We start from the raw sequence: 22,705 nt of genomic DNA on the forward strand, positions 1-22,705 counted from the left end.
AAGCACACTCCACTGTAGCTTGTTTAATGTTAATCGTTTGTTCATTAATTTTCTTACATTTTTATTCAATTTACAAATATTTTGTAAATATTGTATGCGAAATAATAGATCGGAATAATAGATCGAAATGAGAGATTGCAGCTTTAATTTGAAAAATCAATTTCAAATGTAAGGTCCTATATTGTTTAGTATTTATTTGGCGGATCAGCTTAGGGAGTTAATTTAGAAAAATGCTAAAACAAAGAGTAAAATGCAAATTAAAGTTAGATAGTTGTATTTATATCGCTTTGTCTATAAATTAAATTTTACAAAAATTTGGCATTTCAACATATTTGTTAATTAATAATACTTAACGCAAATTCCAATTAGCTTCACACTCCTTAACTCTTCAACCCTCCCCAGCAGCAGTTAGCGTTGCCGTCTCCGAAATAGAAATAAATAAAACTAACAAAAAACAAGTAAGACTGTGGTCGACTGTGAGATACTCGCTGCTTTGTATTAATAAAAGCAAAAATATGTCGGTATTACTCCTAAAATGTATCAAACTAATATACCAAAAAATAGTACAAGTTACCAAAAGGTTCGTTTAGTATATCAATATACCAGTAGGTACAAAATGTACCAGAAAGTAAGCTAAAGCAACTAAGACCCGACACAACTGGCATTTACTGTCAATGTAAAAACGTTTCTTCAATAATGATGATATATACTGAAAATATATATATCAAAAATCACCCTATTAAATTCTTTTTAATTTGATAGGCCGAAAGTGGGCACAGCAAAAATCAACAGACAGACGTGGCTATATCGTTTCTAAAAGTTATAATACCCTTTTACCCAATGGGTACTGGGTATAAAAAAAAAGAAGAAATTTTGTTACGAACAGCAGAAATTTGAATAGATTTGAGAATCGCTGTGATAAGACTCTCTAATTCACAACGCTCGCAGTGATAAGAAACGTGAGAGCGAGAGCGAGAGCGAAAGAGAGAGAGAGAGAGAGAGTGCGAGTGCGCGAGCGAGAGAGTGCTGTGATAGCAAGAGAAAAAGAGAACGAACTGTTGATTTATGTGGCGTCGCGCCTCGATTTCGTTAGTCGGCGAAACAATTATTAAATGCTCGCTCACTCACAGCGGCAACGGCTGTGTTCACTCCACAAAACCGAACCGACGAATTCCTTCTCTCGTCGAAATTTAAAATACAATTTAATAATCCAGCTAGTCAAACAGTGTCTTCAATAACCGTTATAAGCTTCTGTCGCGCTAAATAAAATATATATAAATATATTTCGATATTTTCGTGTGGCGTTTCTTATTATTTTTTTTTCTGTTGTTCTGCATTATTTAAAAAGCGGTGCATCTGCAAAGCACATTGAGTGGCAAAAGTGAAGTGAAGCATCTATAAAAAGGACACAATACAATCAATGAATAAATAATACAAAAACCAAAATCAATATTTAACTTCAATACAAAAAAAAAGTGCAAGCACAAAACATAAATAATTGAAACAAACATAAGAACGTGTAAATAGAACTTTCAGCTTTAGAAAAAAACTGAAAAACAGGTAAGCAATGAAGCGAACTACACAAATTTGAATTTGAAAAGTGCCAAACGATATTTATTTATATTTTTGAAAATTCTGTCGAGTGTCCAAAAATAAGCGACACAAATAGAGCAATAAAGTGGGGAGAAGAAACTGACATGCGGAATTCACATTGACTGACATGTGGACTGCAAATGATTGCCGCTGGGTGTATTTTGTTATTTTATATAGTAAATGCAGTGCTTGATACGTTTTATCGATATTGCAAATAATGAAGAGGTGTGCGACAAAGCGAATAGCGTAAGCTCTTTCAAATGCTCATGCTGATGGCAATGAACTTGCTAGAACAAAGCAAACAAAATCCGTATATTAAGAAAGATAGAGTCTCTATATGTTATGTGTATATAGCTTGCTTTCCTATAGCTTATATAGATAAAAGTGATGTGAGAATAATCTAATTTGTCAATTAAAAAAAAACAACAACAACAAAAACAAAAATACATGCTTTAAAAATAAGCATGGGGAAATATTAATATCTGGCAATTCTTTAAACTTCTTTAAGAATAAAACAAATAAATTGGAATATCAGACAAAAATGTGCAAAAATAATTATCATATATTTGTAAATTTTTCGAAATATATTTTGCACTTTTTAATGACAACACAACAAGTTGATTAATGCCAAAATAATTATACTTGTCAATTCTTAAAGCGTCATAAACAAACTTAAATAAATAAATATAATATTCCAATAAAATTCGAGTTGTTTTAAACATATATTATTAAAGAGTTGTTAAGTGAAAACTGTTGACTAAGTTGATTAACTTTTATTCATATTTGTTAGTTTCGTAGCGAACACAAAAAGTTATGCACAGAAAACACACAGCCTTAATGTTAACCCGATTAATGCAGAACAATAACATTATTAATCCAATAAGTTGATGTTTTTCATGACCCAAAGTGACCATAACCTCATTTCGGTGAACTTAACCTCACTTATAGAGACTAATTGCATTGATGGCAGTGGGTCAATAGGCTGGCCAAAAGGATGCCAAGAGCAACAGGTGAAATGAGGGCGAGAGTAAAGAAGTGTGAGAAAGAAAGAGAGAGCGAGAAAGAGAGTGAAAGAAAGAAAGATGTCACATTGCGTTAAATCAAAAGCAAGGCCAAAGTAATTAAATTGTGTGACCGCAAATTTCGACTGCATTATTGAGACAGACATGTAAATTAATAAAATGCTAATTATTGCTATCTGTAGTAATGAACAAAGTGCAAATGCGACAGCGACAGCGACAATAACAACAACGGCGACAGAGATAGCGCGATGCGAGTGCAAGCGAGATAGCAGCGAAGACAAAGGCGATTGAAGCGCAATTAGTCGCCATGCTCTTTATTCTAGTTCTTTATTCCGATCATAAAAATGTCATTCATTTGCAAGCATTTGCATATCCATGAGCACAATTTTCACCGTTTCCTGCATTTTCCAACGCATTCAACAAAATGCGTCGGGCAAGGTGAGAAAACTCTAGAGAAAGAAAATGTAAGAGCGAGAGCTAATTTTACAGCAATCTGACAACAGTGCTGCACTTCTATCACAGAAAACTCTCTCTCTCTCTCTCTCTCTCGCTTTCTCTATCTCAGTCTAACTGTCTCTTGGTAATACTCACGACATTGACATTTTGCTAATTTGTTTTTGCGAGTTCAATGACATTGTCAATAAAATTGAACAACGCAAAAGCTGCCAAAAGCTGCAGCAAACAAACTGCAACACTTCCCACCCCTCGCTGCCTTCACCCTAACCTCTCTCTATTTTCTCTCTCACTCTTGCTTTCTTCCCTTCCTCTCGCCTACTTCATTGCTCACCTGTTGCTCTTGACTATTCGGCACTTAAGCTTTACTCGTTTGTTAGTTGTGTGCATTTTGCATTTGGGGTAGGTCAGTGTTGCACTCGGCATTAAACTTCAGCCTCTCCCTCTCTCTCTCCCTCTCGCCACTCTCTTCTTACCCCTTCCACGCCTTGATAATAGTTAAAAGCTGAGCGTTGCTAACTGCGAAGCTGTTATCGACGGACTCCAAGAAATAGCCAAAGAGCAAAGAGCAGAGACTGCTTTATTGTTAGACGGAGATAGCGACAAAGGCTGTCGTCCGGCTATCAGAATATATTATGTGTATATTACTTATTACTTATTACTTATAAAAGCAGTCTATTTACTTAGTCGCGCTCAGATAAACTGCATATCGATCTGAACTCCACTCGAGCATTTCTAAGATATAATTATGCATTTCTATTGTAACAAATTCCCAGACTTTAAAAATAAAAAAAAATAAACGTATTCGTTTTAAATTTATCACTTTTGTGAAACAGTTTACTAAAGATTTCTTTACTTAATTGTAAAGAAACAATTTAATTTTTATTGAATACTCTTCGCTTGTTTAAATTCTTTAAATGCTAAGGCTTTACAATAAATTCAAACGTAGACATAGATTTCCTGATGATGAAATTAAATCTAATAATCTAATGAATCTGACGAGCCGCACTCAATTATGAGATGACGCTACACGCGATCTAAGAGCTGCTCTTTTTTTTTTGTTTGTTTGCGGAACTTTTGATCATCATTTCGAGTGGGCGTTAAAAGTGCGCGATAAATGATATTACGAGCTTATGTTATATAGTTATAGTATACAACTATCATATGGTAGTTGTGACAGGCGAGTAGGTTTCTCAGATCTCAATATCTTTCAATGAGTGGGCGATGAAAAAGAGACAGCAACGCAGATGGAGACGAAGACTGAGCTCTCAATTAGTGCACGCTGCGTATGCGCAATGTTTTTGTTGGTTGCGTTGAGATTAGGAGCATCATAATCAAGTCTATCAACATAGAACCTACTTATACATAAGCATATATATTCATACATATACTGTACAGTATATTTGCAATGTCCGAGCGTCAAAGTCATGGTCAAAAGTTTGCTCTGATTTCATTTTTGACACAGATCACAGAGCAAGTGACAAAGATGATTAAATGGAGAGGGAGGTGAGTGAAGGGAGAGGGAGACAGTGAGAGAAAGAGAAAGAGAGAGTGAGGGGAGGGAATTTTAATAGTCGCTGATTATACAAAAGTTGCGCGCCGCCGCATGAAGAGTCACGTGACTCGAAAGTCCTCAATCTTAAGCCGTAAGGCATAAGACATGTGCCGTAAGGCGTAACGTGCAAGCCGTAAGGCGTAAGGCGTAAGTCCTAAGACGTGACTGTGATAGTTACACGTGAGTCACTTGTTGATTGCAAGCGTCATTTCCTGTTGTTGTTTGTTGTTGTTTTAGACGCTTTGTTCTTGTTGTTGCTGTCGCCGACGCCCCTAAACTCATTCTCTAATCGCGTTGCCTTTGTTGCGCTACCGCTTAAAGTTTAACGTTGTTATTGTTGCAGCTTTTGTCCACGCCTGCATGTGTGTGTGTGTGTGTGTGTCTCATGCGAACAGTTGCTGATAGCCTGAGAGGGGAGGACAGCACTTTTGTTCCCATTTCAATTTTCCATTTACATTGTGGTTCATCCGATTGCGCTGCTGCTGCGCCTCTCTCTCTCTCTCTCTCTCTCTGTATCTCACTCACTCCCTATCTGTCTTTCTCTATCTCTCTGAAACACTCTGTCTCTCTCTTTCGTTGTCTACCCTTTGCAACTGCATCTTTTTTTTGTGTTTTATCGTGTCGTCATTATTATCAACGTTTTGCTTTGTTGCAACTTTTTGCGTATTGTTTTCACTTGACGGCAGCAACATACACACACACACACACACACACACACACACATACACATACACACACACACCTATATGTAAGTAATGCAAGGTATGCTGAAGCATGCAAACTATGTCTGCATAACACTTTAAACTCGCTGACGACAACTAAATATTTGCAAACAACTGCGAGTCTAATCGACTTGCCGAGACCCTTTAAATACTTGCAATTGAAATTCTATTAGAAATCTTTCGAGCCTCCAATTACATAAATACCATACCATTTATTTTTTATGTGAACTCTACTTGAACTTTTTTCGTTAAGTTTGTAATAATTTGTCTTTATTTGTTTGGTTTAAGGTTTGAAATTACCCTGTAGAAGGTGCTTAGTTCAAAAATATCCCACGGCCTTGTGATTCAAATATTGTGTTGCACTTTGCTACGCAAGTTGACAGCAAAGTCTAAACCAATTGTTAAGCTCAACTCAGCTAAGCGGACAAATAAAGAATAGGATGCAAATGCAGTTAAGACGACAGTTAGACATTAAGATGACAAGTCAACTAAGTTGACACTAGAACTAAAGTAACAAAGCAAATAATAGTTGAAGATATTCTCAGCAAGTTGACAGTCTTACCTCAGCAAGTTGACAGCTCTTTAGATATTAAGTTGACAATTCAGCTAAGTTGACACTACAACTAAAGTAACAAAGCAATTAATAGTTTATTCTTAGCAAGTTGGCAGCCTCAGCAAAGCATTAAGTTGACAAGTCAGCCAAGTTGACACTAGAACTAAAATAACCAAGCAATTAACAGTTTATTCTTAGCAAGTTGGCAGCCTTAGCAAAGCAAGTTGGTAGCTCTTCAAACATTAAGTTGACAAGTCAGCTAAGTTGTACCTACAACTAAAGTAACCAAGCAATTAACAGTTTATTCTTAGCAAGTTGGCAGCCTTAGCTCAGCAAGTTGGTAGCTCTTAAAACATTAAGTTGGCAAGTCAGCCAAGTTGTCACTACAACTAAAGTAACAAAGCAGTTAATTGTTGAAGATATTCTCACCAAGTTGTCAGCCTTAGCTCAGCAAGTTGGCAGCTCTTTGTGCTTGGTGAATATCACGAGATCTGTGTACGCATGAACATGGCTTGACTTTGGCTCCGTTTACGATTGTTTTTCAACAATTCCCAATGCCCATAATAATATTATTATTGTACTCATATATGTATATATGAATATTCTATATACGTGTTTGTGAAGATGTTTGTATATATGCTTTTTATTGCCTGAATACGAGGGGGGTCCATATATTCACATACTCGTCGTTATTGTCGTCTCGGATTGTCGGCTGATAATCCAAATGAGTTTCATTAAATATAATGAAACTGTTTTCACTTTGCACATTTCGCTGATCGCTGCGGAAAGTCGGGGAGGGGAGGAGCAGCATGGAGGATTGTGTCACGCCCTCCTCGGATTCTTCAATCTCCATTTCCCATTCTCTCCCCCCGCTCGGATTGTCTGCGCCCGCGCAGTTCAAAAAGTCGCTGATAAGAAGTGAGGAAAACAACAAACTACTCGTATTCATGTTATTCATATTCATATTTATATTCATTCCATCCATCAGTCTCCTTCTCCTTCCACTTCCACTTCTCCTCGTAACGCAGATTGACAACGTTACGTCTGTTCTCCCCCTCATCCCCTGCACCGACCTGCTGCTGTTGTCGTCTGATTGACAGGACGGTTCAAAAGGTGGCGCCGCAACTTGATAACCGCTTCGATTCGGTTCTCGTTTCCCATCAGCACGAATCAAATAATTGCAATCCACGTCCAAGTCCAAGTGCAAGTCCACATCAACATCCACATCAACATCAACTGAAATTGCCATTCACAATGCACTTATCACTTTTACCTCGCACTCGCTTTGCAAAGCGGGTATATTGATTACCGACAAAGTGCTGCAACACTTTTGTTGTAGATATTCTTTTCTACTTTAAATTCTTTCAAAATAATAATTCCTTTTTAATTTTTTGTAATTTTTTATAAGTTTCTCAGAATATTATATATCTATGCGAGAATATATTTTATTTGATTTTACTTTTTACCTTCACAAGTATTTGTTTCTCTTTATTCACATCTGATTTCAGTATAAGTTCTACCACCTAATGTTTCTTTATGTTGCACTAATTTAATAATACAACAGCAAAACTTCATTATTTTTAACTTTTTTAATCATATTGCCTTCTATATGATTATTTTCATATAATATTTATATAACATATGACTTCGACATCACCACCCCTATAAAGGTTTTGTAACACGTTTTCTACAATGCTTTTACATTTTTTATTTAGTATTACCATCTCAATATAAATATTACATACATATACATATATTATTTATATGTATATGACTTATGCCGGCAAGACTCACTCCATATACAGAGTCATATATTCTATATTTCATTTGTGAAATCATTCGATTCAACATAAAAAAATTTACATAATTAAAATCAAATTGTTTATGTAAAAATGTAAAAAAAAGTATAGTATTTTATTTCGCAATTCGAAAAATGCAATATTTGAAATACGTCTTGTTTTACTTGATCAACTTTCAGTTTTGTTTTGATTACGAATGCTGTTGAGAATATAGTTCATGAACCTTTTATAATGCCAACGTTCGGGAGAATCACATAACACATACTTTACACTTATACTTTACATAATCTACAAGGATTTGTCATTCCTAATTAATTAGAGGTTGCAATAGATATTTTGCATTATTAACAATTTAGAAGCCAAGTGCTTTCGTAATTGAATTAAGAACTGACAGTGGCAGCTGCTTTATTGATGTTTCACTGTAGCCATGTTGTGCTAATTGCTTGTCTCAAATGTAATCCCATTTCAGCTGTTGCCGTCCTCCCACGCTCGAAGTTCTACGTGCAACATGTTGCAGCACTCCAAGCCGTCGCGCAGCTAAAACAATCTTCACACCGCAAGCACAAAAAAACCGAAGAAGGAGTGAGAGAGAGAGAAAGAGATTGACAAGTGATGTAAGAGAGAGAGAGAGAAAGAGAGTGAGAGATAGAAAAACCGCACAGCACATTCCACAAGAACAACAAAATGGTGCACGGTCCACCGGCGAGAAGAAAATCCCAGCAGGCGGAAAATGGAAATGCAAACTGTGAAATGGAAATGGACGCGATGCCAACGCCTCCCGATGGCGGATGGGGCTGGGTTGTCGTCTTTGGCTCCTTCATGATCCACATTGTCAGTAAGTGTTCTGTGCATTCTCTCAGTCAATCAATTAACCAGACATTGTCACTTGACCTGGACACACGCGCACCGTGGTGCAAACACCATTTGTCATGGCAATAAACACGAGTGACAACGATAAGCCAGAAATCCTTGAGATATCTAATCTAAGCTATAGGGTTCTTTATATACACATATATAGAAAGACCTCAAGCAGATAATGCTGTGCTATATTCCATATCGATTGAGGAACACAATAAAAAACTGTGCCCATAAATAAGTGAATACGTTTCGCTGTATACTGTTGTCGAGTTAATAATATAGCACTTCGGAATGTTAGGAATTTCATTTTATTCTTCCTATATACATATATTTTATACCTAGTTGACTTTAGTAGCACCGTACATTTAAAATTTTTATCAAATAGTTCTTATTAAAAAGAATAAAAATCTTGAACAGATTTTGAAATTCCCCCAATTGCTGCAAGGAAAATACACCTTGAACATGCTCTAAAAAAACACTTGCAATGCTTGCTTTCAATGTTGGCGATGACGCATATCTATCAAATCGGTAAACAAGTATAATCTAATATACTAATGGAACTCTATCAAAGACTAAACTGATCTGATTAGAGCACTAAAGACTCTCTTGATATAGTATATATTATATGTTAAGTGAATGAGATAAAGTGTTTGTGTGTGTTCAAAGAGCGATTATTTGTGTACGATAAACATCGAGAGTCGAGAGAATTTGATGGCGTTATCATCAACTGGCAACCACTGTGCACACAACTCTGCTGGATTTTGATTTGATTTGAAGTAGCGCCTGTTGCTGTCTTTTGTGAGCTTCTTTGCCGCCGCCTGGCAACCGAAGTCGACTACTGCTGTAGCTCTAGCTGCATTCATAAATTAATAAAAAACAAAACCAACACCTTGGACGGCTTATGGCATATGGACATGTGCTTAGCACTCCCCATTCTCCCTTCCTTCTCACGTGGTCATAAAAGAGCGTGCGAATCAAATCATTGTTTTCTGCGCCAGCAATAAGTCATAAATTCGTTGCCCAACTACTAAATTTACGACTGCTAGACGGCAAAAAACCATGCAAAACGATATGAAGAGCGACGAGGAGAAAGAGGTGCCCACTAAAATGTAATGGGTTAATACATAATAATTAATTGGCTAATTGGCCAAGTGGTCGACTAGCCTAATCTTATCAAATAGCGGCTAATTGCCCCCGCGTCCCCATAAGAAGCTCCCGAGTGTCGGGGCCTATAACTGGGTTAGTTTTTTTTTAGCCATATAAATGCCAGGCCAACCACAGAGTAGGTAGCTGATAAACAACACAACCACGTTTTTCAATACTCTTATTAATTGCCAACTAAACTGATTTATGACATTAGATTTCGTTTCGATTCGATTTGTGTTGCATACTTTCGAGCGCAGCGGAAAAATTGAAGTTTGGCAACGTCGCCTACATAAATTGGCTGAAAATGTGTTTGAAATTGATTTTAACGCGCATGAAAAGGTTGTTCAGCAACAAGTTAATAAAGTAAAACATAATTAGGTTGTTATTAATGAAATTATTGATTGTGAAACGAGATTACCCCATTTGTTATAACTTCTTTTATCCACAGCCGATGGCATGACATACTCTTTTGGCATCTTCTACAACGAGTTTCTCACGTACTTCAATGAGGGCAAGGGCTACACGGCCTGGATAGCCTCCATAATGGTGGGCGTGACCTTCTCCTCGGGTAAGTGAACTTCAACCCTTGCCTCTCCACACATACTTATCCACTTTAATGCATTTGGTAGGACCCATCAGCTCTTCGTTTGTGAATCGATACGGTTGTCGCACGGTGACAATTGCGGGCGCTCTTCTTGCGGCTGGTTGCATCATTGCCAGCGTGTTTGCTCAAAATGTTGCCACATTGATCATCACAATTGGCGTAGGCACTGGCCTGGGATTCGGTCTCATCTATTTGCCGGCCATTGTGAGTGTGACGCAATACTTTGAATCGAAGCGTTCCCTGGCCACAGGCATTGCGGTCTGTGGCTCTGGCTTTGGCACGTTTGTGTTTGCCCCGCTGACGGAAACGCTGATCGCTGGCTATGGGTGGCGTGGAGCCATGCTCATCATTGGCGGCTTGATGCTCAACTGCATCATCTTTGGTGCCATGTTTCGACCCTTGGAGGCGCCTCAGCCCAAGGCCGCAAAGTTGGGCAACAAATCGAGCATCAAGGATCAGAATGTAACGCCCGCTGAGCTGGAACCGCTCAAGGCAAAACCCGTCACAGATCAGTATCTGCAGCTGCCGCAACGTAACGATGCACCAACAATTGGCGGAGGCGCTGGCAACGGACTCTGTCGGTCCAATAGCGTAGGACACAACCTCAAGCCGGGACTGGTAAGTTGAGCAACAGTTGTCGACTTACAAAAGAGATTTAATCCGATATCCGCACAGAACAACAACTCGAATGGATTGCTCAACGGACAGGCGGTGAACAATAGCACAACGTTGGTGAAGAGCAACAGCAACGATGACATCACCAGGACCTTTGCCAGCCAGCCGCAGTTGATGCCGCTGCGTGATTCGCATCGTGAGCACAGCGCCAGCGGCACAATGTATCGACCCGATGCCCTCTATCAGGTATGTGAGAATCTTGTGAATCCCCGCCAGTCTCATTCTGTATGATTTCCAATAATTTCAGGGCTCGCTGCACAATATTCCCGAGTACACCAGTTCACGCAATGATCTGTCCCGTTCGCGTTCCGGTTCCGGGGTCATCAAGCGCTATGGATCGCTGCGTCAGAGTCATCCGTTGGGTCAGAGTCAGGTCAGTTTTTGATACATTTTATTTTATTTGCATACAAAATATTGTTTGGCAGCTTAGCGACTAGGAACAAAAAAAAAACCAAAAAATTTGCGCAATTCCTTCGATAAACCGAAGCCGATATCTCCCATACAAAGTACTATATCAGATAAAGCCTCAGATAGATCTAAGAATATCTATCCCAGCGATTTGGGTAGCATAAATAACCCTGTAGTCGACCGAGCAGCTAAACGAGGTAGGAATACCAGAGCCAGCAACAGAGCTTATAGAGCAGATAGAGGCGCACGGCAATATTGATGTATTCCTTGCTGATAGAGAAGAATTACAGAGGGAAAAAATATCATAATAAGGGAATATAATTAAGCAATATATGCTATATAAAGTGAAAGTGTTGAAAAGAAAAGACTAAAGAAGAGAAACTGTAGCGTTTTAATTGAATTAATCTGAGGACAAAAAGAAACCTATCCTCTAGCTAAGGAAGCAGTAGAAAGAAAACCTCAGGAACGAGGGGAGAGCTACTTACATGCGCAAAATGATCTGAGCCCGTGGCAGCGACTGTGGACTCTCGCCTAGTAAATCGTGTCGAATGCTGAGTATCATGTTCTTGCAAGCGGTGATTAGACGTTCCTCCGAATGCGCATAACGATATTCATCGTACAGACAAAATTCCGTGCTGCAAACGAAAAAGAATTAAGAGAACCCATCAAATGCATCTTCACTGCAGTTAGCTTACTTTCGATTTACGTCTAGAACGGTGTCGATATCAGTGCAACCGGGACTGTCGTAGTTGTTGAACATGAAGGGTTTCATCACCTCCAGCGTTTGATAGGACTTGCGCGCGATACGCATGAGCGCTGGCGGACGTCCGAAGAGCCTCAGCAGCATGTCCACAAGCAAAGCTGGTATAATTTGTTTGGTGAACACTAGGAATTTATAGACTAAACGATTGTCCGTGTAATGACAGCCGGGAGCCAATAGGTTCATCAAGAAGGCGCCCTTGTGCCACAGATCGATGACGTCCATGTTCTCAGCCATGTGGAGGAAAGTATGCGGAATATGTGTGCGGGAGGAGCTCTGATAGACGATCAAATCCTTCGGAGCGCTTTAGGAAAATCAAAACACAGAACTAAGCTTGGCACAGAACTCAACTACCATTAGCAATATTACCCATTGCGATAGGCCTCACAGCCAGCATAGGCGTAGTAGCACAAACCCTTGATTCCCATGTCCTGGGGCGTAATGTCCAGATGCACATCCTTGCGTATGTAGACGGTCTTCAGCACTCCGGCGCCCACCAGCGAGAAAAGTCCCATGGCGCCCATCAATGAGGGTGCATATCCCGGCAACGGATCACGCACAGCAAACAACACTAACCGAAGGCAAAACATGTTTTAGTTAGTCAATAGGGAAGATAAGGGAAATCAGAAACTCACATATTGAGGGACGATAGACAATCACGGGCAGTCGAGTATGGTAGTCATTGATTAGGGACTCGGCGAGGTTCTTGGTAAACGTGTATGTATTGGGGAAACCCACGGTCAGTCTGCAAAGAGAGCCAGAGAGGGAGAGGAAGTCGTTAGTTTAGCTTGAGGATGAGGTAGAGAAAGTGGAAACTGGAAACACTTACTTGGAGGTGAGGGCATCTAGCACGTCGTCATCCTTGATCTCGTCCAACAGACGCAAACACACACGCCAGTCCATGGGCGAGGAATAGTACTGTGTGAAGAAGAGATTAAGGATTAGATAGAGAACATTTATCTCGCTACCCGATTCCCTGACTGACTACTTAACTGACTAGCTGAATGATTACCGGACAGACTGACTTACCCTGGGCTCCACACGCTCCAGGTACGGATTGCTGAAGAACGTAGAGACGTGCACAAAAATGCGCAGCTGGTGCAGTTGTTCGGCAAACTTTAGGGCCTCCAAGGTGCCGCCCACGTTGAGTCGCAATGCGATGCGCAGCGGCTCATCGAAGCGCACTGTGGCCGCACAGTGGAACACAATCGAGACATTCGAGAGCAGCTGGCGATGCTCGGACGAAATGCCCAACTGGGGCAGCGAGACATCGCCTGGTATGGCAACAAGTTTGTCTACCTCGTGAGGCTTTTGAAGGCGCAGCACCTGAAAGATGTTGGCCTGTCGCAGTTTGTCCAAACGCTGCTCGGCGTTCAGCTGCTTCTTGGGGCGGAGCAGCACATAGATACGCTTCACATTGCAGGAGCGTAGCAGCTTCTCGATCAGCGCCTTGCCCACCACACCTGAGCCGCCGGTAACGAAGATTTCGCAGCCCTCGTAGAATCCATCCACAACGCCCATGGTAGTCGTAGTCGGGTAGTCGATAGCAGTCGCAGTTCCACGCAATTCCACGTCCAACTGAAGACTAAGCTTCTAAGCAGACGCGCAGCGGACCCTAAGCCATTTGCCATTTGAAGTGACCTCTCCCCAAAAAGAAATTATGCATTATTCACAATCCGCTAGACGCAAAAGCGAACGCAGACGCGTACGCAATCAGAATTGTATTCACTAGTTCAGTGGTCAACAAAACTAGAATGCGATACTTACAAACAAGTTCACCTGTTCACATGCAAATCGCGCGAACACTTTCGATTACACAATACTCTGCGCATAAATGACGCTTTCTTACAATGACAGCAACATTATAGTTTAGCATAAAAAGCGACCGTTCACCCTTGATAGGAATCGGGGAAAATAAAACGTTCTACTTTGTCGTAAATTAGTTCAAGATGGAAGAACAAGTGGAGAACAACAAGTGAAGTAAAACAAGTGGAAAGGAAAAAGTAAAGAGTAAAAAGTGAAGAAGATCAAGTGAAGAAGCATAAGTAGAGTAGATCAGGTGGAAAAGATCGAGGGGTAAAGATCAAGTGGAGAAGATCGAGTCGTAAAGGCCAAATGGAAACGAACAACTGAAAACTAAAGCAGAAAATCAGAAAAACATTATAGCAACTTAATAACTATTACTTATTAACTAGTTAGTGCTGCATTTAATGTTATGTAAATTCGATAAACTGTGTTCAGGTTTAGTTTTAGAACCAACAATGTTGCCTTTGCTCACTTGCAAGTGCGCTTTACGGTCTATGCTCATATCTGAAATACCTTGCCCCAAATATTGAACTAGTTCTTTTTGCTATCCACAGGAGTTGACAAAATGCTGCGGTTGCATCACATGCTCCAAGGAGACACGCGACACCTTCGCCGAAATGATGAACTTCTCGCTGCTGAAGGACGCCGTGTTTGTCATTTTCTCCATCTCGAACTTTTGCACCAGTATCGGCTTCAACGTGCCCTATCTTTATGTCGCTGCCCACTGCGAAACCTTGGGCATCAACAAACAGCAGGCAAGCTTCCTCATCGCCACCATCGGCGTGGCGAATACAGTGGGTCGAATCATCCTCGGCTACATTGCGGACAAGCCGTGGGTTAATCGCCTGCTCGTCTACAACGTCTGCCTTACTGCCTGTGGCATAGGTAAGTCAAGCTTTGTCCCTGCTAGATGGCGCCAGCCTCGGAGAGTTTCGGTCGCTTAATTCAATTCCTGTGCTCAGACTAAGTGAGATTAAGTCTCTTAAAACACTCAGATTAAATTTCAGTGCTTTTTTCGCTTGCATATTTATTATGAATTCTATAGTTTTGGGAAATGTACTTTTTGTTTTCATAACTTCTAAAAGCTTCACAGTCAAGCATTCGCCATTACATGGCGCTAATAAATCACTTGAATATTAAGCATGAACATACTTTGTTAACGGTTTAAAATGTGTTTATTTTTAATGACAAATTTATGTTTTGATTATTTCTGAATAATGAGAATGAAATTTCGTATTGCAGCTACCGCGATGGTGCCACTGTGCACGGACTACAACTCGTTGTTGGTCTACTGTTCGGTGTTCGGTTTCACGATCGGTGCCTACGTGGGTCTCACATCGGTGATCCTCGTCGATCTGCTCGGCCTGGAGAAGCTGACCAATGCCTTTGGTCTGCTGCTGCTGTTCCAGGGCATCGCCAGCTTCATCGGTCCCCCAATTGGCGGTAAGGGAACAACTCCCATCGAAACGCAATGATGGCACATTAATCATTCTCTCTCTGTCTCTCTCTCTCTCTCTCTCTGCTCATTCGGCAGGCTGGATGTACGATATCACAAACACGTATTCACCGGCTTTCCTCATGGCCGGCATAATGATTGCGATCAGTGGCCTGGTCATGTTTGGCATTCCGCCGCTGCAACGCTGTCAGTCGCGCCAGCTTGAACGCAAGCTCAACTCGGAGCAGCTGGCGCTCAGTTAGTTGCGCTGCTCGCCGGCAGGGGACGCATGTAGACTCTAGCGGGTTACAGGATGTGGGGAGCGCACAAAACCATGACGCTCAACTCCAATTATATTGACTTTTCTTACCGATTATTACTAATTGTTAACTATGCTAGTTATTTACGTCATATTTTTTTCATTTTTTATCTTAAGAGAAATATTGTAAATGTTTTTTTTTTTTTAATAATTGCGAGAAAAAAGCTGCAATGCATAACAAAAAAAGATATATACATTGAAATAGTGATAAATGTACTCGTATGTAAGTAGGCAGAAAAACATATATGTATTCTATATAGCAGTAGCCATAATTTATTTATAAACAACAAGAAAAACAAGGAGTGGAAGAAAAGACGAAACAGGAACAAAATCAAAGCAAGCAAAAATTATGCTCCTCTTTCGTTAGCTGTGTTGTGAACACACACATATTTACGACTAGCTCTGACATTATTATGCTTATGGCCTTATATACCGATCTGGCGCTGATCTAGTACAGACATACACATATACATATATACAAACCATATATATACGGATATATATATATATTCATTCCATATAAGGTCCGTGTGTTGATTTTTTTATTTGTTTTAGTTCTAAGCATATTGACTTTTATTTGTACTCTTATTATATTTGTTATGACATTAAAGATGAGAACCCAAGAAGAACACCAACAACCAAATTTTATACTTTTACCACAAAACATTTATGTACTTTAAAATTTTGGGAGAGTGGAAATTCTATATTACTTTTTAGTTGATCTTTTAAACAGCTTTAGCTTTTGGCAGCGCTTTAAGATTGCCTTTAACTTTCAGCTTTGGAATAATGGTTTCCAAAACTTGTAAAATATAAAGCAAATTTTAGATGTTTAGCCTTCTTCTTATTAATTTATATTTAGTTAACTTACTTTATTCCATGTCTATCCATAATATCTTGTTCTTTTATGTAGATACTGAAAACAATGCAATTTTTTTCGGATTTCAAAAAAATACTTTCAATTTCGAATTCACTTTCAATAGCTTTATTTTTATTATAATATTTCTAATGAGAAAAAAAAAAGCAATTTTTACTAGCTACAACAATTGATTTGGCCAAAAACAGCTGAACCCGCCAGCATTAACACACACACACACACACGCACACATGGACACAGCAAGACAATCACACGCACACACATTCACACACAGCTGGGGTCATTCACCTTGGTTGTTTTGATTGTTTTTGGCATCGCTCACTGTATCTCCTCGGTGATGAGCTTCTTCAGCGTGCACTCGCCGGCGCCCAGCTTATGCAGAATGGCAAGGATCTCCTCGCGATAGCGATCCTTGTGAGCCAACTCCTCGGGCGCATACTCTTCAGCACCGAGGCGCGTCATGCGCCAGATCACATTCAACTTGGCCTCGATCAGCACATAATTCGAGGGCGGACAGAAGCGCGGGCACAGCTCGTTGATGAAGTGAATCATGTCACGCACACTGCACGTGTTGATCCGATTGTTGATCGTGTTGAGGGCAAAGTCCTGATACCGCGCCATCTTCGCATGCGGAAAGACATTCTCGCAGCTGAGACAACGCCAGTCCGGTTGCAGTGTCTTCGTCTGCACGGGTATCACGAGTCCCTTGCAGCCCTGTTCCCGGCAGAACAGCGCCGACAAATACGTGCCATTCTCCTGCAAAATGTACAGAGACTGCATTAGTGGAAAGTCTTCGAAAGAGGCAAACGAACGACCATGCAGTCGATAACTCAAAAGCTGGAAAAGAGATTGGCAAAAATATAAAAAATAATAAGAACAATTCATGCTTAAATCTTTGACATTATCAACTACGAGTCATTGAAAATGATCTGCCTCAAATCTGTTCAAATTGTAGAAATAAATAGTAGAAACAATCCATGCTTAAATCTTTGACAATATTCACTCCTGAATTATTTAAAATGTTCTGCGAGAATTGAAAAAAATAATATAGTTAGATAATATGTTGAAGAAATCTTCCTCAATAGACAATAGATATATAAAATATATATACATTTTCAAATATATCAAGTCAGTTAAAATGTATTTAAATTTCGAAGAAAATCCATTCACATAAAGCAACAAAAGTCTGCTGCATCAAAGAATTAATTTCGCATTAATAAAAGCAAAGAATACGAATCACAATGCGAAATTCCCTTGAGAAATCAAACATTTTGCACTGACTGACTGACAAGTGTTGCACAGTCGAGCACGCCCACACACAACAGCAGGGAACAAAAAGTAGAATAAGAACTTGAAAAGCTCGCGCAATGAAATGAAACTTTTGTTAAAAGCATTCGAATCGATAAACGATTATTAATTCAACGCTAACTATACGCAGTTCGTATGAAATGGCCACAATGGGATGCTATACCCTGTGCAGAATGCCACGAAAGGGTATGCACACCTCAATGTGGCGATACGTTTCCTTGTGTATTCATATAAACACTTTAATTTAAATCATGAAGACTAAAGCTATTAAATTTAAGGTAAATAAAATTTAAAGTTGTTGATGTTATTCATGAATAGATCACAAATCAGTTAGAACCTTTTATTTGCTTTGGTCACACTTAATTTGATTTTCATTCTCTAATTAAGTAGGGACATGACAATTACAAAAGTCAGAACAATCACTTTTAAATAGTTAAGTTATAAACTTGATAGTTTCTTTACACATCAGTTGTAGCTGCTTTTGGTCACACTTAATTTTCTTTTTTTTTTTTGCATTATCTAAATAAAAATTTTCAAATTTTGCATTCAAAAAAATATGTATAAGATAGCTCTGCCACATATAAAAAGTTAGTGAAAAAAACTTGCTTGTTTTCTAAGCAATGATTTGAAATTGGCATTTGCTTTGGTCACACTTAATTATATTTTCATTTTCAAATTAAGTGCAGCAAGTAAATTGAAGTTGTACAAAATATGAAAGCTAAAACTAATTTAATTAAATAGATTTATTTAAATAGATATGGAAACCTTGCTACTTCTTGTGATACCTGCATTTGCTTTGGTCACACTTAATTATGTTATCAATTTGAATTATAGGCAACTTGATTTTTGCTTAACATATCGTGTATTTGTCTGTCTACATATTTTGTACAGAGCGAAGTGCAAATAATTGTCAAGTGTAGGGTATGCAACTAGTCGACTACCTCAACTAATCTGTTGCGCATTAAGAGACCGCTCTTCTGCACCTGTGGCGGCATGCTCGTATACTCGCATACTTATACATAGTAAGCATGTGTGTGTGTGTGTGTGTGTGTGTGTGTGTGGGACGAAGCTGCTGCTGTTGTTGTTTCGGCAGCGGCGCCATTTGCATAACCCGCCCGCGTCCGCATTGGTGTCGCCTAGAGACGCCAAGCGGCGTCAGTCGAGGGGGTGGTCGATGGTTGAGAGATGCAGGGAGCCGGGTGCGGGGGGAGGCAGGTGAAACTGTCATACGACTATCAAATGCGACTGGGAACTAGGGACTGTGCAACAACGACCACGGACATTGCGACATTGCGACAATGCGTGGTGGCAAGAGGGGCGACACACACACACACACACGAAAATGACACCCCTGCCTCCCAGTCTCCCTCCTCCCACCTCTTGCACACACACACACACACACACACACACAAAGAGCAATATCACCTCTCCCCCCTTCGCACCTTCCTCGCACTTTTCTCATTCCCCGCGGCAGCTGTCTTGGTGTCCGGGTTCGGGTCTCTGGCTCTGGGTCTGGGTCTGGTCATGTTGCACTAATGAGCTCACGCTCATGTTCATGCCCCTCTTGTGAGGAGAGGCGGTGAGGGTGAGGAGGAGGAGGAGGAGGGCTATTCTGTTCTGCATCATCAGAGCAAGTTCATGCAAAAATCATGCAACTAATCTAATTAAGCGCATTTTTGTCATGTCTCTGCCAAATGCTATTATTCATCTAATCCAACAGATATATACAGCACATATAGATAGATAGATACATCGTATATAATGCTCCGAGCATAGATATATATGTATGTATACTAAGCACTTAGATAGCTATCTAAAGATTGAGATACAAACACAGATACAACTACAGTTTGGGATACGGATAAAACACACACACTCACACACTCACACACACACACACACACACACACATACGGTGTGACAGCTGTAGACTCTTTCGAATCTATTCAAAGATCTTTTCCCTCGAGTGACAAAGACAATTCAGAAAACATTTCAGAAATTCCAATAATTGTTTTATGTCTGGCGAATTTGTTGTTGTTCTTGTTGTTAATGTTGTTTTTGTTTTTGTTAGTGTTATTGTTATTGATGCTGTGCTTATCATAATGCCCAGGGCAGTAATGTTTTTGATCTTTAATGGAACCGACGCACACTTCTGGGAGATCAACCAAGTTAAGTCCGAGTAATCTCTCTATTCATGATTTCTTAAGAATTCAAATTTACATTGGAAAATGTGGCCACCTGCCTTCTCTAATATTACCCAAGAAACTGCTCTGTCAAGAAGTTAATTAATGAGCGTATCAAAATATGCAATAAAATCCCAAAATAATCAGCAACTATTCCGTTCTCTGCCCTCTCTTCTATCGGTATCAATATTTACCGCACTAAAGTGTATTCTGTGAAGTCTGCCATAGACTTCTTGAACATTTGTACCAGATTCAATTTGCTGCTTATATCCGATCATTGAGCAGAAGTTTTTCTTTACAATACTTCAACTTGCACCACAAATAACATTTTTGATTAGGGAATTATTTGGCTACTTCTTAAGTAGCTTCCTGAATCTTATGATTTTTGTATGGTACTTCAAAATAATTTTTTAAATTAATTAAAAGATCAAATAGGGAATCATAACCTAGCAAAACTATTTAAGAGGATCTTCAACCCCCTCATTTCAAAATAATTCCCCAATCTTATCAAAAAATCCTTAGGTCTTAACTTAAGTAGAAGAATATAATGATAATGATAACAAAATCCTTCAGTTAATCAAAAGACGCTTCCGCCTAAACTTAATAATAAAATATGTATTCTTCGCTTTGCAATGACATTTCCTATATTAAAGATGATCTTTAGTACCTTTAAAAGGTTCCTTACATTACTATAAAATGCATACATCACAAAAGAAGATTCTTCAAACGTTCTTTAAGATAAAGATTAAGAGGAAAAAGGTGTGGAAGGAAGAGAAGGGAAGTGAAGCGTTACACTCACAGAGTTGTCGTTGCATCTGTCGCAGTTGCACACAAAGTACTTGGTCATCTTGAGGAAGATGCCGCGCGTGAGATTGCTCCAGAGGATCTTCGTGTACGTGGTTGTGATCTCGCCGCCCTTGGGAATATCCCTCGCTGCTCTCACCACCGCCAGCCGTCCGTTCTCAAAGTAATGGCTGGCATTCGGGGTGCACTCGTGATTCATGATCGCCGTCAGCGGGAAGAGGCCACGGAGCAGTGTCTCGTGCTTGTCGACGCGACACGGCGCCTCAAAGGCATTCGTATTGAGGACGCCGACAACGCGGAAGAGCTGATCCATGAACGGTTTGTCGGTGGTGGGGAATTTGCGAAAGCATTGCGCCGCCTTGATGATCTCCTGGCGATAGCCACGCTCCGCATTCGCCTGCATGGCATCGACCAGCGCCCGCTGCTCCTTGCTGAGGTAAAACACGCGCACCGCGGTCAAAATGCGCAGCGACAGCGGATTGACGACATCGCCCAGCGGCTCCTTTGTTGCCACGTCCTGAGGATCACTCTCTGCGGATGGCGGCTCCTTGGCTGGTGGCTGATCTTCGCTCGCTGTCAGATCCTTGGGCATCCAGCGCTGAAAGTGTTCGCACTCATTCCGATGCGCAGCGGAGTCGACGCATTCACCGCAAACGGGCAGCGTGCAGTGATGTGGACAGAGGAAGTGTTTGCTGGCCAGCAGACGATGGCAGCAGACGCATGTGTTCAGCTGCGAACCCTTGCGCGCTGTGGGACCCACGACGAGGGCACGCTCCCGAAAGATTAGCTCGCCGGCGGCAATGTCGCGTGTGGCAAAGACGCCGCGTCCCGCCACCGGCGAGGGGGCGAGCATCCAGTTGGGCTGCTCCTCGCGCAGATCGCCCAGATGCACATCGATGAGGCGGGCCAGCTGATCGGGCGTTGTGCTCCGACTGGGCGCCATGTGGGCGACCATTGCAGCCGTTGTATTCATGCGTTCAGCACTCGCCATGCTGCTAATGCTGCTGCTGTGTGTAGGAGAGCACTCTGTTTGTCACTCTCTTTCTCTCACTCTTGCACACGCACACGCACCGAACTGTTCACTTACTTGCTCTCGCTCTCGCTCACGCTCACGCAGGATCGTTACAACAATTACAGGCGATTGTCAACACAAGAAAAAAAAACAAACGTAAACAGGCGAATGGCAAAACGACAGCAGCACGCAGAAGAACGACCAAACGAAAAACGAAAAACGAGACGAGGCGACGCGACGACGACGACGCAACGCAGCGCGCGGCAAGTTTGCGAGTGATGAAGCAGGCGACAAAAGACCAGGCGAAGGCGACTGCCGCGACAACGCCAACGACGACGGCGACGACGAGACCTCAGCGGCAGCGCAGTCGCGAGCGACGCCGTTAGCAGCGACTGCGACGCCCTCAGAGAGCATTAAACGCAGCGCGCAACTAAAAAACACAAATTAGATGGCGGCCGCAATGGGCAACAACAACAAACATTTATGATGTTCCAAGGCGCCACACACAAGCACACACACACACACACACACTTTTACACTATGGCCACACACAAAGCACACACTTTGGCGCTTTGGTCACACTCAGCACAATACTCATTTGTACACTGAAATACAGTCGCACACACGCACACACACTTAGAACACTCAGCCTCGCTCACACTCTCTCACACACTCATGTGTGTGTGTGTGTGTGTAAAGCGGCTTTTGCTTTCGCCTTTTGCTTTTGACTCTTATTCAATTTGCTGTTGCATTCAATTGGATTGGCTACAACAATGCGTGCAGGCCAGCAATCCGCCTGCCCTCCTCCTTCCCCCT

General features: G+C 40.9%; 3 protein-coding genes across 3 annotated transcripts; 1 reads left to right on the forward strand and 2 right to left on the reverse strand.

Annotated features, from left to right (window-relative positions):
* Window positions 1–1,122: 1,122 nt before the first annotated feature.
* LOC133848191 (monocarboxylate transporter 12) lies at window positions 1,123–16,357 on the forward strand. Its single transcript, XM_062283644.1, has 9 exons — window positions 1,123–1,560; window positions 8,167–8,532; window positions 10,150–10,269; window positions 10,331–10,923; window positions 10,981–11,166; window positions 11,228–11,353; window positions 14,509–14,839; window positions 15,197–15,397; window positions 15,489–16,357. Exons 2-9 carry the CDS (start codon window positions 8,382–8,384, stop codon window positions 15,650–15,652), a joined length of 1,872 nt encoding a protein of 623 aa, XP_062139628.1. The 5' UTR covers window positions 1,123–1,560; window positions 8,167–8,381; the 3' UTR covers window positions 15,653–16,357.
* Window positions 10,602–13,729, reverse strand: LOC133848196 (putative fatty acyl-CoA reductase CG8306). Its single transcript, XM_062283649.1, has 7 exons — window positions 13,178–13,729; window positions 12,978–13,066; window positions 12,784–12,893; window positions 12,518–12,719; window positions 12,084–12,452; window positions 11,874–12,023; window positions 10,602–11,658 (listed from the first exon to the last, which is right to left on the reverse strand). The coding sequence occupies exons 1-7, from the start codon at window positions 13,667–13,669 to the stop codon at window positions 11,577–11,579; spliced, it is 1,494 nt and encodes a 497-aa protein (XP_062139633.1). The 5' UTR covers window positions 13,670–13,729; the 3' UTR covers window positions 10,602–11,576.
* Window positions 16,358–16,667: 310 nt separating the features above from the next.
* Window positions 16,668–22,179, reverse strand: LOC133848197 (SET domain-containing protein SmydA-8). Its single transcript, XM_062283650.1, has 2 exons — window positions 20,873–22,179; window positions 16,668–17,338 (listed from the first exon to the last, which is right to left on the reverse strand). The coding sequence occupies exons 1-2, from the start codon at window positions 21,866–21,868 to the stop codon at window positions 16,901–16,903; spliced, it is 1,434 nt and encodes a 477-aa protein (XP_062139634.1). The 5' UTR covers window positions 21,869–22,179; the 3' UTR covers window positions 16,668–16,900.
* Window positions 22,180–22,705: the final 526 nt, after the last annotated feature.

Source organism: Drosophila sulfurigaster, chromosome X, assembly GCF_023558435.1.
Source record: "Drosophila sulfurigaster albostrigata strain 15112-1811.04 chromosome X, ASM2355843v2, whole genome shotgun sequence".
Classification (NCBI taxonomy): Eukaryota; Metazoa; Arthropoda; class Insecta; order Diptera; family Drosophilidae; genus Drosophila; species Drosophila sulfurigaster.